Source organism: Nycticebus coucang, chromosome 18 (assembly GCF_027406575.1).
Source record: "Nycticebus coucang isolate mNycCou1 chromosome 18, mNycCou1.pri, whole genome shotgun sequence".
NCBI lineage: Eukaryota > Metazoa > Chordata > Mammalia > Primates > Lorisidae > Nycticebus > Nycticebus coucang.
Window position 1 is genome coordinate 20,241,309 of NC_069797.1, and position 14,695 is coordinate 20,256,003.

At 48.8% G+C, this 14,695-nt stretch overlaps 1 protein-coding gene across 1 annotated transcript in view; it reads left to right on the forward strand.

The window, feature by feature from the left end:
• Positions 1 to 6,077, forward strand: part of PIK3R5 (phosphoinositide-3-kinase regulatory subunit 5) — a 98,612-nt gene extending 92,535 nt beyond the window's left edge. The window contains exons 16-19 of the mRNA XM_053569474.1: positions 1,556 to 1,649; positions 1,726 to 1,808; positions 2,368 to 2,480; positions 2,596 to 6,077. Coding sequence (XP_053425449.1) covers positions 1,556 to 1,649; positions 1,726 to 1,808; positions 2,368 to 2,480; positions 2,596 to 2,743 — 438 coding nt within the window. The 3' untranslated portion in view covers positions 2,744 to 6,077. The remainder of the gene's footprint in view (positions 1 to 1,555; positions 1,650 to 1,725; positions 1,809 to 2,367; positions 2,481 to 2,595) is intronic.
• The last annotated feature ends 8,618 nt before the right edge of the window (positions 6,078 to 14,695 follow it).

The following is a 14,695-nucleotide window of genomic DNA, read 5'->3' on the forward strand; positions in this document are numbered from 1 at the left end:
AACAAAGGACAGATTGGGTGCTATTTACATGGTGTCGTAGGCATTGGTTAGATGACCCCACAAGATTTCCAGTTACAGCTATGACAAACAGATGAAGGGGGGAAGCACGGCGCTGTACCTAAGTGGCATATTCAACCCAGTCAGGAGAGTTAGAGAAGGCTTCTTGAGAAGGGATAGTGAGTTAATATTGCAGGAGTTACTGAGGCTGAGAAGAGAAGGATGCACTCTTCAGGCAGCAGGAATGGCATGTGCAAAGGCCCTGTGGTAGGAAAGAATGTGACCATGAAAGGGCACCAAGAAAAGACTAGAGGGGCTGGAGCAGAGAGGGAGAGGGGGTACATGGTGATGAGGTAAAACTAAAGAAATATGGAAGCCAGCATGCCACAGGCCTTGACTGCAATGAGAGGAATTTTGTCCTTGTCCTAAGAACAATGTGTATTCATTAAAGGAGCTTAAGTTTGCAGTGGGGCTGGGAATGCATGAGATATGATCAGATTTGAGGTCTGGAAGCTCTGTGGGAGCACAGATTGGAAGGGCCGACAGGTGATACAAGAAGGCCACGTAGCAGCTATTGTGATTGGTCCAGAAGGGAAATGAGGCAGCTACCTGCACTAGGGTCATGGTGGCAGAGAAAAGAAATGGAAGGTAGATGTGAGTTAGGTGACCAGCAGAGCTTAGGGATGGATTAAAAAAGGAGAGACCCAAAGTCCTGAGTCCCAGTCTTCCATGACTGGCAGTACCATCCTCTCAGGTGGGGAACATGGGAAGAGGCCCAGGTTCAGTGGGGAAAGCTCATGAGTTTGGTTTGGGACATATTGAGTTTGAGAGGTAAAAGGAGAAAGTCAGAATAGGCAGTTGATTGAATGAGGCTGACCCAGAGATGAAATATGTAGATGGGTGTATAGATGGTAATGGAAAAAGAGCATGGGTGAGAAAGTAGGGGTCACAAAGAGCAGAAGACCTAGGAGAGAGTCTGGAGGGCCTTCATCGCGTAATGGTGTGCAGACACAGATGATCCGCAAAGTAGAGAGGCTCCAGCTGGGGGTGGGGGGTGGGGAAGCCAGATGTACACCATCGAGAAAGCCCAGGAGAATTTCTCAAGCAAGGGAGGATGATGAACAGCATCAAGCAAGGTCTGCCACGTCAAGCAAGGACTGAGAAATGTTCTTGTGTTTTGCAACCTGGAGGTCCCTGATGAAGGAGGCACTCAGATAAGGTCTCAAAGAGGGGGCTCCGGTATAGCTGGTACAGAAATGATATGCTTATGGGCTGACCATTCCTCAATCCGGGCCTGGCAGGAGACCCTCAAGACGACCCCTTCAGGTGCTCCTAGCTCTCATGCCCTGGTCATAGAAGCTGACCCCTGGACCACACCAGTGTCCTGGAGTCACCCAGGTCTATTCAGGGTGGTACAGGGGCTCTGGTTAATGATAGGGAGCTTCCTGGGGGATGTGCTGGCTGTAGGCAGCACCCTGGCACTGGTGGGTCTTCAAAGAAAAGGCGGTAGGCCTGGGTGCTTCTGTGCTGAGAGGATCTGGCTGTGCCGTGTTTCCAGGGGGCCATCAGTGGACGGAGTCGCTGGAGCAACCTGGAGAAAGTCTGCACCTCTGTCAACCTCAGCAAGGCCTGCCAGAAGCCGGAGGAGCTGGGTGAGTAGGGTAGGCAGGCTTGGGGACTGGGCAGGGAGGTTCTCTGAGCCTAGGCTGAGCCCCCATTGTTCTTCAGACTCCAGCACGGAGGCCCTGACGCTAAACCTGACAGAAGTGGTGAAAAGGCAGAACCCGAAATCCAAGAAGGGCTTTAACCAGGTAAGGGCTTCCCTCTCCTTCCAGCCACACCCTCGGGAGACTTACTAGAGCGTGCATGTGCACATGTGTGCATATGTGTGTTTGTGTATGTGAGGCAGAGTTCCACGCGTGTGTGTGTGAGAAAGAGAGAAAGGAGGGGAGTCTGCAGTGGGGCCTGTGGGTGGGAGAGAAGCAGGGTGAGAGGTGTGGTTTGGGGGGTACACAGGTGTGGAGTTTTGGGAGTGTCAGGGAGGGAGGGATGCCCATGACAGGATGAGTATGTGGAAGGGCTATGGGGTGGGCACTAGGAGAGCTCTAAGTCTGAGGCCAAGCAGGCTTTGTGTCAGGGAACCCGGGGCTCTACCTGTGAGGTCTTTGCCTCTTTCAGACTCAGGAACAGGCAAGGCAGGGCCTGATGGGGCCTCTGAACCCCTCCCCTGACCTGGCCACTAAGCCTGGAGAACTGCCAGCTAAACTCTGCCCCATCTCCCAGACCAATGGGCAGTTGTGGGAGAAGGAACTACAGAGGGCTGGCAGCTTTGTGGCCAGAGCTTCAGGGCTGACCGGGCCTTCCTTCTAGATCAGCACGTTGCAGATCAAGGTGGACAAGGTGCAGATTATCGGCTCCAACAGCTGCCCCTTTGCTGTGTGTCTGGACCAGGACGAGAGAAAGATCCTGCAGAGTGTGGTCAGGTGGGAAAGGAGTGGAGGACAGGGAGAGGGCCGATTTCTGCTTCTCCACTCAAAGCCCAGAAGGAGCTGAAGGGATGGGCCCTGCCCTTAGCCCTGAACCTATTGTGCCCCCCAGGTGTGAGGTCTCGCCCTGCTACAAGCCAGAGAAGAGCGGCCTCTCCCCGCCACCCCAGAGGGCCCCAGACCCACCAGCCCAGGCTGCACCCGACCTCTGCTCCCTCCTGTGCCTGCCCATCATGACTTTCAGCGGAGCTCTGCCCTAGTGTGGGCTTGGTGCCAGACTGGACAGGAAGGCCTGGGCGGCCTCCTCTGAGCCCGGCTCCCAGACCTTTGCAGTCTGTGCAGGAAGGAATGGCCCTACGCTGATTCACCATCCCCCTGTGGGTCTTGCAAAGGATGAAACAGGATGGTTTCTGGGGCCTCAGGTCTCTGAGGAAGAAACAGGCATTAGGGAGATGAAGGCATGAGCCCAGAGCCTCTCAGGTTCCTCACGGGAGAAGGAGAGGGATGGGTGAGTTGACCTCTGAAAGTCCTGACCACCAGCACGGACTGAAATCCTTTCTAGAAGGCAGATCTGAGGCTCCGATGTGCTGGGGTATGGTTTGGGCCTCTCCCAACCCTTGGCTGTGCCTACCCCTTACTTTGTCAAAGACTTGGGGAACGCTTTGTGGCTGGGGTTCAGTCCCCTCCACTCTGGGGCTCATGTGGTAGAAACATAGAAGAGACTTTTCTTTCCTTCGGTACCACCCTCCCCCCGACGCAGGCACACCAGCACACCGGCCCACAGTATCTCTCTCTCAAGTCCCGTGGTCTTCTGGAAACAGCACTAATGACTGACCTATGGTCAGACCTGGTACAGAATGCTCTCTTGACTCCCTTTCTGGATCTGAGATCCTTGGGAGACAGAACAGGCTTCAATTCAGTAGTAGCTCAGTTTCCTTCTAGCTAAATAACCAGAGGAAGTGAATGAAATTTAACCTTCCATTTATTCAGCTCTGAAATAGGGGGGACAGGTGGAAGGGAATTGAGGAGAATCCTTAAAGGATTGAGAAGTTGTCAGCAAAGCCTTAACCCCCTGCCAGGATTAGTGCCTCATTTTCTAAACGCTGATTCCTCCTGTTTGGAGTCCTTGGGATATTCTTGCAGCCTCTAGAATGCTCCTCACTCACACCTCCCCCAGCTGAGGCACAACCCAGACTGAGGGGGTGAGAAGCATCAATTCTACCTTCCTAAGGAGGAACTGCCTTTGTCGGGGTAAGAGGGGGCTGCTCAGATGCCTCATCCTCCACCCCCTTCTCTGTCAGGTTGGCCCCAGTGCCTCCACTCCCAACTCCCATTGACACTCTTTGGGCTGGCCCACATTGTGTGCAGAGTTCTTTGGCACCGTTCCAGCACCTGGGCAAGATCCCAGAGTACAGGAAGAAGAGACTGGCCTCGCGTCGCTTAGTGCCTGATGGGGGAGAGATGGGACTGAGGCCTGGGAAATGACGGCGTATGAGAGCCTCAATTTAGAACGGCTAGGCTGAGAAATAGAATCCCAGCGTGCCTCTTCCTTACTGCCCTCCATTTCCCAGGGCAGCCACTGCTGCAGCCATGTTGCCAAAATGAAAGAAGCAGAGTCAGCACCACTTACTGTTGCCGCCCCAGCCCCCATTACCCCAGAGGGAAGAGACTGGAGATGAGGGATGGGCATCCCCTCGGGCCACCCAGCCTTCTGGGCCCTCCCCCATGGCCAGTGGAAAGCCTGGTGATCCTAAGTCAGGAAACCACAGAGTAGAAGATACTTGGAACAAATATGACCAATAAAGAGCTCACGTCTAGTATGTATAAAGAACCCGTCCAGACAAGCTATTAGGAGAATTGACAAAAGACCAGAAAAGACACCTTATAAAAATGGGGTTCTAAATGAACCAGAAACATCTGAACAAGTATTCAACATCGTGAGTCGTGAAACAAATGCAAGATAAAAACGCACCACTTTGAAATTGGAACATGCTGCTGGTGGGATTGGAAAATGGTGTAATCACTATGGAAAATAGTATGTTGGTTTCTCAAAATGTTAAAAATAGAACTATAATATGACAGTCCCACTTATACCCAAAAAACTGGAAGCAGGATCTTGAAGAGATATTTGCACACCCATGTTCACAGCAGTACTATTCACTATAGGCAAGAGGTGGAAGCATCCTAAATGTCCATTGACAGAAGAATGGATAAACAAAATGTGGTGCATACATACAGTGGAATACTATTCAGCCTTATAAAAGAAAAAAATGTCACATACTACATTTGGATGGATGAACTTTGAGGACATCATACTAAGTCAGCAGTTCTCAGCCTTCCTAATGCCTCCCAATGCCACGACCTTTAATACAGCTCTCGTGTTGTGGTGATGACCCCCAACCATAAAATTATTTTCATTGCTACTTCATAACTGTAATTTTGCTACTGTTATGAGTCGTAATGTAAGTATCTGATATGCAGGATATATTTTCATTGGTACAAGGGGGTCATGACCCACAGGTTGAGAACTGCTGTGCTAAGTGAAATAGCAGACAAGTACAGTGGGCCAGGTGCAGTGGCTCATGACTGTAATCCCAGAACTTTGGGAAGCTGAAGCAGGAAGATTACTTGAGGCCAGGAATTTGAGACCAGCCTCAGTAACAGTGTGAGACTCACACACACATACACACCCAACCCCTGTCTACAAAGAATAAAAAAATTAGCCAGGCACAGTGGCACACTTGCGGTCCCAGCTACTCAGGAGGCTAAGGGAGGGGTTTACTTAAGCCTAGAAGTTTGAGGCTTCAGTGAGCTGTGATCACACTATTGCACTCTAGCCTGGGTGATAGAACAAGATCTGTCTCTAAAAAATAAATCGTTTTTTAAAAAGGCAACAAACAAACAAAAGACCTGCAAGGTTGGGTGTTTTGAAAAGTTGGAAGCTAATGTGGACTAGGGTGACAGGGTGCAGGGCAGGACCAGGATTTGAACTGATAGAGGTGGAGAAAGTAACCAGGAAGCATGAAACTGTATTCCATACAATGCCCCTCTTCTTTTCCTGATTCATCCCTCCCAGAAGGTCCTGGGCTAACTGGAGTCCATGAACTGCCAGCATGGGATGCTCAGGACTTGAGAGAAGTGGGCAGGGGCAGCCCCTACCCTGTCTCACCTCCTTCCCGTCCTCAGTACCTTTCCTCCCTGTCCTCCCCATCAGGACTTGCTCCAGGCTCCAGGAGTGGGGGCCACATACCTTCAACACCTTTCTGCTGTGTGAGCAGGTTATCTTACTACATAAACAACAGATATCCCAGAATTAATACAATTTAATATTATTGTCAAATAAAACTTGATTTGTCTCATATTTAATGACCAATAGTTATTTTGCTGCATGACGATTAGCTGCTAGTTGGGCTGTTTACATAAATCATTTCATATACAGGAGAAATAAGATTCTTGGTTTTGCTTACATTTTTGTCATTTTTTGCTCTATAGAAAATATGTTTGGGCTAAAACTTGCCGCCAGCACTGTTCCCTTTAAGCCTCATCATACCCCTCATCGTACTAACTCATAGAACAAGAAATCCTATGCTTAAGGACAATGAAGTTTGCTGTGGCGCATCAATTGAGAAATATAATATAGCCATAAATCCGGCTGCTCCCTGTGCCCCAATCCCCAGGGAGGGATTGGGCCTGAGGCTGTCGTTACTGATGGGGACTACAGTTGGCTTTGGACCTGCCATGCAGCTCAGAGGAAGGGAAAAGAGCTCAGTTGTGGCCTTTTGGGTCTGGGGCCATTTGTAGACTTGGGAGGGAGAGAAGAGGCTATAAAGCAGTGGTTCTCAACCTTCCTAACCCTTTAATACAGCTCCTCATGTTGTGGTGACCCCCAACCATAAAATTATTTTCATTGCTACTTCATAACTAATTTTCCTACTGTTAACGAATCGTAATGTAAATGTCTGATATGCAGGATGTATTTAGGTGACCCACTGCTATAAAGGGATGGTGGAGGATACCTGTGACTTGGGGAGGGGAGCACCAGGCTCCCAGAACAACCACTCAGGATAGAGGGAGGAGGAACCAAAGATGCTTTAGCCTGCATCAGCTGGCTATTGCAAACGATGAACACACCTGGAACTCAGTGAATTAAAACTCTGATCGTTTATTCTTTCTTGTGCATCTGGGGAATCACGTGATCTGGGTTGGGCTCCCAGTGGCTTATCTCTAAGACGTAGGATGGGTGCAAATCTGTTCCATGGGTCTCTCAGGCACAGAGGGCAAGTGGAGACATGATGCCTCCTAGGGATGCGGCCTGGAACTGCAGCAGTATCCCTTCTGCCAATATTCAATTGCCCAAAATTGATGAACATCAACCTACAGGTTTACTAAACTCAGCAAATTTACACAGGACAAGAACGTTATCGCCTGAGAAGGCCACTTCACCCCTGACATATTTTCCATAACCCCAGTCTAATTCTGAGAATAAAACATCATATAAACCCAGGTGAGGGGACAATTTGACCTATTTAGTGTTTATAGACTACCTCGCCCAATAACTGCAGAATACACATTTATTTCAAGGCACAGCATGATGCAAGCAGCTGAATTCCGATAGAAAGCCCACCATCTTTCTGACTTAGGGAACCAGGATGGAATCTAGTGACGCTACTGAAAAATGAGAGGAAAATCCTGAAGGAAAACCAGAGAAATAGCATCCATAGTTCTATGTATAAACTCTTCCCATGTCTTTAAGTGATCCCTGAACCAGTTGCACATGCTTGGTTCAGACTCAAAGCATCTTGCAGCTAAGATTAAATGAAATGAGTTGATATTTGACCAACTCCCCACGGCAGATAGGACAGAATTTGTAGTTTGAGTTTAACCAAGCTAATTGCCTACTTAAACAAAATACAAATATTTTTCAGAGAAATATAACAGAATCCAGAATCTCCACAGCATAACATTCACTATGTTTAGAATGCAATCCAAAATTATCCAACATCCAGAAACAATGTGACTTATTCTCAAGGAAAAAGATAATCAATAAAGGCCAAAACCGGGCGGCGCCTGTGGCTCAAGGAGTAGGGTGCTGGTCCTATATGCCGGAGGTGGCGGGTTCAAACCCAGCCCCGGCCAAAAACCACAAAAAAAATAATAATAAATAAATAAAAATAAATAAAAAAAGGCCAAAACCAAGATTTAGTTACCAGACAAGCAAATTATAATGTGTTTTTACACTTGTAATGGAGATAGCCGGGGTGATTGGCTTGATTCAGTGGCTCCTAATCATGGCTGCCTAAGAATGTGACCTCTATAAGTCAGATGCACACACTGACTACAACCACCATAATCTATGGGTCACTCTCTGGGCCAAGTTATCACAGACTAAAGCAGTTCTGAGCAGGAAGGAATGTCTCATCCACTCCATGAGCTCTTGCAATCTGGGTCGCAGAATACTGAGAAAAGAGGCTGGGACAGGAGACTGGGACTAGAATCCAATTGGCAGATGAAGGGAAAAGAGGGGGCTGTATTTGCCAGTGCCCTCCCATTTACTCCCCCAAGTTAGACCCTCCTTCACATGGCTACTTCGCCATGGGCTGAGGATCTGACAATAAACTTGAAGACTCTCACTTCACACTACTCACAGTGGAGTTGCTCCTGCCCTAGATCAATGTCCCCATCGGTCATCCCTGTACTCTCTAATTTTAAAAGAAGGATAAGTCTCCCTTCACCAGTTTCTGCTTCTGCCCAGAAGGCTGGGCAGATCTCGGGGGACCAAAAGTAAAGGAGTGCAGTGCGGATCTCAGGGTGTGGGCCAGTATAAAGGAGCTCTCCCTCACCCCTCGCCCACCCCCCTTTCTGTAATTTCTTCCTGCACCTGGCAGATCCCCATGGCTTTGCATTTCCTCTGCTCCCCTGCTGGACATAATGCTCTCTCAGACTAGCCCTCTGGTCACAGTAGGGCTGGGGAGAAGCAAACATCCCTCAAGGAACAGCCCCAGCCACCTCACAGTGTCTCCAAGCCTTGGTTCCTCACCTGCAACAAGGCACGAAGTCTCTGCTTTCCAGGGAGTTGGTAGGATTTGTGGCAGGAAGCTATGTGACAGGGAATGGTGCTGCTGACACTGTCATCCAAGTAGCCAGAAACAATGGCTGAGACTTGTTTGCTCTCCTCAGGCAGCTTGAAGCTTCCTCTAGGGGCCAGAAGGTCGTGTCTGTCACGATCCTCAGAGCTTTCCTTGAGGTCCCTGGCATCCATGTCATGTCTCCACCAGGGAAAAGGGCTCTCCAGTCCCACCATTTGCAGTTCCAGGCACACAGGAGATGCTATGTGGACCCAGCCTGCACGGCACCTGCCCTGGAGCCTTCAGATCACTTCATCCCACTGTCACTCCCACCACCCACTCCAGCACTGGAAGTGTTCATAGCTTCCCTGGGAACAGACCTTTCCCATTTGGTTGGGCGAGAAGTTACTCTCTCCCTTTCCCAAGTTTCTGAACGTCTCTCTTTCTTCCCCCCAACCCTACTGGTAAAATCGAAGTGAAGGAAGCTCCTGGGGGAAGGGTGCCATCCCTGCCCCCCCTGAGGCCAAAGTCAGGCAGGTGGCAGACTGTCCCCAGGTGAGCCAGGCTGTTCCTCTCTGTTCCATACTCATGAGTACCTCTGTCCCAGCTCAGACCACAGCCCCTGAGACTCTGGTGGTGTGATCCCTGGGAAGGCAACTGTGGCCCCAGCAGCCACACATGTATGGCCCTCTCTGCACAGGGGGTATGAGAAAAGCTGGTACCCATTTGGGAGATCTCAGAAATTTAGAGCTGGAAGCCTCAGCCTCTCAGTCATCACAGCCTGAGCTGGGAATCATCAGGGTCCAAGCCTGAGTTAACTGAGCTATTAGCAAACACTTGCCAACACACTCTGAGCACACGTCAGGCTCTGCCAGCTATGTGCTTTACATGCTTATGTTGAACTTGTGCCTCCCCCAGCCCCACAAGGTAGGTACTACCCTGCCCCATTTTACAGGTGGGAAAACTGAGACAGAAGTCAGGCAACGGGTCCAAGGTCACAGGGACAGTAAAGTGGGAAAGCTGGGATTCAAGCCCGGGTAGTCAGGCTCCAAAGCCCCTGCTCTTATCCACTATGCTGTGCTGTGCCCGCCACCCTTTCATGGGAGCAATGGGTAAAGTGAGGCTCAGAAAAGTCAAGTTCATACATATATCTGAGAAGGATGGCTTCATTTTAATGGAATTCCCGAGAAGCTCTGACAGTTTCAAAATGGAAGCTCCCTGGTCTTACATGCCCTGGGGAATGGAGGAAGAGGAGTTGAGGGTAGAGAAGTGGGAGGGTTAAAGCAAGAGAGGGAAGCTGGGGCTGGAGTGGGTTGGTAGAGTTCCAAGCCAGTCCCTGAATCCACCGCTGAGGGAGCAGTCAGGAGGGAAAGCCTCAGGGATGGCAAGTGTACTCCAGCCCCAAGAGCTGGTCGAGGTGGTCCCTGGAGAGGTTGGGGGAGGGGACTGGGCGGATAGAGGGAGGGGAGCAGAGCCGTCCCCTCCCATCCAAGGAAAAGGGCTCCCCAGCAGGGACCAGAGGCCCTCTTGGAGCAACACTGTGACCACACGTCTTTGAGGCCAGATAGTTTGGGAGCTGAGAACGCTGAGGAGGGCTTTGAAAACAGGCTGTCCAGCCCCTCAGGTTGCATAAAGAGGAGGAAACTGAGACCCGGAGAAGGGGAGGGTACTGCGCAGGGTCACACAGAACGAGAAAAACACTACAGGAGAGCTCCCAGCCGGGAGGCTTGCCTCATTTGGGGGGGTGTGGGGGAGGGCAGGCAATTTGCATAGGTAATAAGGGGTTAGGGTCTTTGAGTTTTCTCACAGGTCTTCTAGTTGACCTTGGCCTTTTTGATCTGTTCCTCTTCCGGTGTGTATTCAGTTGGGAGAGGAAAACTGCGACCTTGGTATCCTAGCACCTCCTCCGCGTCCTGGGCCGTGAGCAGACCCGCCCCAGCTCAGCTCCTCCAGCAAATGCCTGGCCCCAGGAAGCTGCGGGGCGAGGGGATGGGAGGGGAAGGAGGCTCCGCTTGGTGGCCACGAGAACAGGGGAAGTAAGAGGAGAGCAACTCTGCCATCCGCAGAGACCCAGGTTCGCTCTGCCGTCTCACCCCCTCCTAGAACTGCAGAGTTTGGGAGCAGGGATGGTTGCCCTGCTCAAGAGGAGGGAGAAGGTCGCAGGTTTTCTTCCCCACCCTGAAGGGCTGCTTTTGGGAGAGGGAGGAGCCAATTTCCTCAGTATCCTCCCCATTCTGAACAAGCAAGTGTTTCACTAGCCCCCCCCAAATGTGCATTTAAATTTTAAAAAAATGTGGTTGATTCTACGTACTGATATATTATGATCTCCATACTGTCTGTATGGCATAAGCTCGTGTATAAACTGCCCAACCTTTTTACCACTGAGTGGGTGAGGAGGGTAAATAAAATTGGGAAGGGGGAAGACTCTCTTTACTGCATATACTCATAGAGTGTTTATGAATTATTTGGGTCATTCTTTAAACATTAAAATGTAAAAAAAAAAAAAAAAAAAGAACCTTGATGATATGTAGAATCAGTCCCCCCCCCCACACACACACAAATAAGACTGGCTTGAAAAAGTGATATTACATGTAAATCTGCTTCCTCTAACTTTCTTTTTTTTATTGATTATTAAATCATAGCTGTGTACTATGTACATTAATGCGATCAGAGGGCGCCATACACTGGTGTTATAGACCATTTGACGTATTTTCATCACACTGGTTAACATAGCCTTCCTGGCATTTTCTTAGTTATTGTGTTAAGACATTTATATTCTACATTTACTAAGTTTCACATGTACCTTTGTAAGATGTACCGTAGGTGTAATCCCACCAATCACCCTCCCCCCGCTCATCCTTTCCCCCTCCCTCCCCTCCCTCTCCCCCTTCCCCATGTTCTTAGGTTATAACTGGGTTATAGCTTTCATATAAAAGCCATAAATTAGTTTCATAGTAGGGCTGAGTACATTGGATACTTTTTCTTCCATTCTTGAGATACTTTACTAAGAAGAATATGTTCCAGCTCCGTCCATGTAAACATGAAGGAGGTAAAGTCTCCATCTTTCTTTAAGGCTGCATAATATTTCATGGTGTACATATACCACAATTTAGTAATCCTCTCGTGGATCTGCTTCCTCTAACTTTCAGCACATTAGTTCTGATTCTGCACACACTCTGGCTTAGAACAACACAGCCAAGTAGAGGACGGAAAATTCCCAGTGTGTGCACCCGTCTTCCCTTTCTGCAGCCACAGCAGACAGTACTAGTTGATAACAAATTCCAGGTGGTGTTGCTCATCCAAGGACCACACTTTGGGGCCCACTGGCTTAAAGCATGATATTGTCCTTCCTGCCCCAGGCCGTGGGTGTGAGGGCTGGAGGACTGCAAAGGTGCCCATCAGGCACCACTGGTGCTACTCTTTTGACTGAGGTCGAGAGATTTGGGCTTCAGGCTGGCTCACCTTGCAGGTCTTCCTGTGGGTGATAGGAAGTCCCTGGACGGAGGGGGTCCTAGGTTCGAGTCTCACCTCTGCCAGGGATATGAGCCTTTAAATTCTAGGGTTTACCCAGCTCTGTGATTGTACCTAATTTATGAAGTGATTGTTTAAATGACATAAAAATTGTTTCTATAACAACCCTTTTCTGGTTTATTACTGCTCAGAGTTTTCCAAGAATGGATCCTACTAAACAGAGAGCTATCTGTGTTATGGATGGTGTTAACAAGTCGAGTACAAAACTGGGGTTAAGGATTAGGGTGGAATCGAAGTGCTTTGAATGCACCTCAAAGTGAACTTGGATATGTCTGTGAAAATATCTGGGAGGGAGGAACTGGGTGCTAGAGAGTCTGGGTGACTAGAGGTGAAGAGAGAAAGGAAAAAGCACAGATGCCTACCCCAATCTGGGCTACGCAGTCCAATGGCCTGACCTGGACAGGGGCATCTGAACAACAGAACTATCCATGGAAGGTTTTTGAATAGTTTGCTAAGAGAATTGTGATGTACACTCCTTTCATTCTCTTGGTGTAACCTGCAGTAAAATCCACACTTCTTTTTTTTTTTTTTCTTTTTTTTTTTATTGTTGGAGATTCATTGAGGGTACAATAAGCCAGGTTACACTGATTGCAATTGTTAGGTAAAGTCCCTCTTGCAATCATGTCTTGAAAATCCACACTTCTTATTAGTATTTTATGTGAGCAGATTCCTTAGAAAACCAAGATGGCAAGTTCTGCCTCTGATACTGAGTGATTCTAGAGATAGCTCTCACAGAAGGTGGAGCTGGAGCAAGGGTTCAGTAGATCCTGGGTTTGTCATATCCAAAGCCAGTAATTCTTGCCGGACTCCAATACCCTGGTCCTCCAGAGCTCTCTGATGCCCGCTTTGTTCACAGTCGCAAAAGGATTTAATTTTTGCTTAAAGCTCTTAGCTGCTTTTTAATGGATAGGAACATAGATAAGAGGTGTTTGTTCTGCCTAGAAGGGGGTGAAGTTCTCTTGGAAAGAGGAATGAGGATGAAACAGAACCAATAGATCCTTTGAAGAAAAGATCAGTAACTTCACAGCCCCAGGGCAAACAGACTTCCAAAGAACCGGGCTGAGGTGAGGAACTGGAGAACAAGCCCCTCCCAGATGGGCCAGCTAGGCGTGGGGGAGCCTGTCTTGGCAGAGGAGGGTGGGTAGCAATGGGCATGATGAGCCTTCTGCTTCTGCATCTTGGGCATCCATCATGGGAGGGTGGGTTTGCTTCCATTAGCCAACCAGGTAATCTGGGGACTAGTGTAATGAAAGCAGAGAACCCTAACTTGAAGTTTTGATGTTGACCCATCATTTACCTGTTGGAAGGAGGAGAGAGGCTACTCCTGGGAGACTGGGGCAGATGAGACACCTGGTTGGTTACAGCCTGGAAAACCCAGATTAAACATACCCTAAGAGCATGATCTGGAGAGGAACGACTTCACTGGGGTTGGGCAAAGGGTCAGGTCACCCTGCCTTGGTAATGGCAGGAGCGGGCACTAGGGTGGGGTGGGGCTGTGGCCCTGCCTGGCTCCATCTCCTCCCGTAGGCTTCTTTGTTCCTGGCTAGCTTTCAACTGTGTGTCCTCAAAAAAAGGACAATTAAGGACAATTAAGGTAATGGGGGGGGGTAAGGAAAAGTAGAGAGAGGGAAGGAGGGAGGGAGTGGGGCCGTGGTGTGTGCCACATCTTCTGGGGGCAAGACATGATTGCAAGAGGGACTTTACCTAACAAATGCAATCAGTGTAACCTGGCTTATTGTACCCTCAATGAATCCCCAACAATAAAAAAAATAAAAAAAAAAAAGAATCAATGATAGCAAATAAAAAATTAAAGTTTTTATAAAAAAAAAAAAAAGGAAGGTGCCTCAGATCCTCCTTGCAAGGGACAGCTCCCTGGCTGTCTATGGTCACCAAGCTGCAGAGACAGCAGCTAATGATAAGAAGAGCAAGGCAGCCACAAGAAGATGACATCAGCTTGTGATTTCCGATTCAGTTAGGCCAAAGCTGATAAGGAGAGGGGCTGTCCAGGATGGCCACACTGCCCAGGGCTGCTGAGTCTTGAACCCACAGGGGCTGAGTTTTTGGTCTTTTATCCTGTCCTGGGCTTATTCATTTCATTCATTCATTCGCCCATTCATTCATTCCTTCATCCATTTGCTTTCTGTAATGAGCCAGGCATTCTCTTAATAGTCTCTTATCCCGGGACGGGTAGGATAATGAACACAATCTAGCCCCTGCTCCCCCAGAACTTATGAGGGGAGGGAGGAAGGATGAGGTAGACATGTGACCTACCACCTCTAATACAAAGATGCAAGATAGAATGTGATTCCAGTCACATGAAGGGGACAGAAAAGACAGAGCTATGGGAAGGAGGCAGAACCGTGGAATAAATGATTTACTTTTACTTGATGGACTTCCCCCTCACCCCACCATCTTCCTCTGCAAAATGAAGGCTCAGAATAGGACCCAATCAAGCCCCTACAGAAAAAGTTTGGTCACTTTGCAGCTCCAAAGTCCATTGAGCTAAGTGACAGAAGCCTAACTCAAACAGACTTAATCCAAAAAAAGAATGGAATTTCTTGGGTCACATAACCGAACAGTGGATGCAGCATTGCTAAGTCCAGGTGTTTGAACACC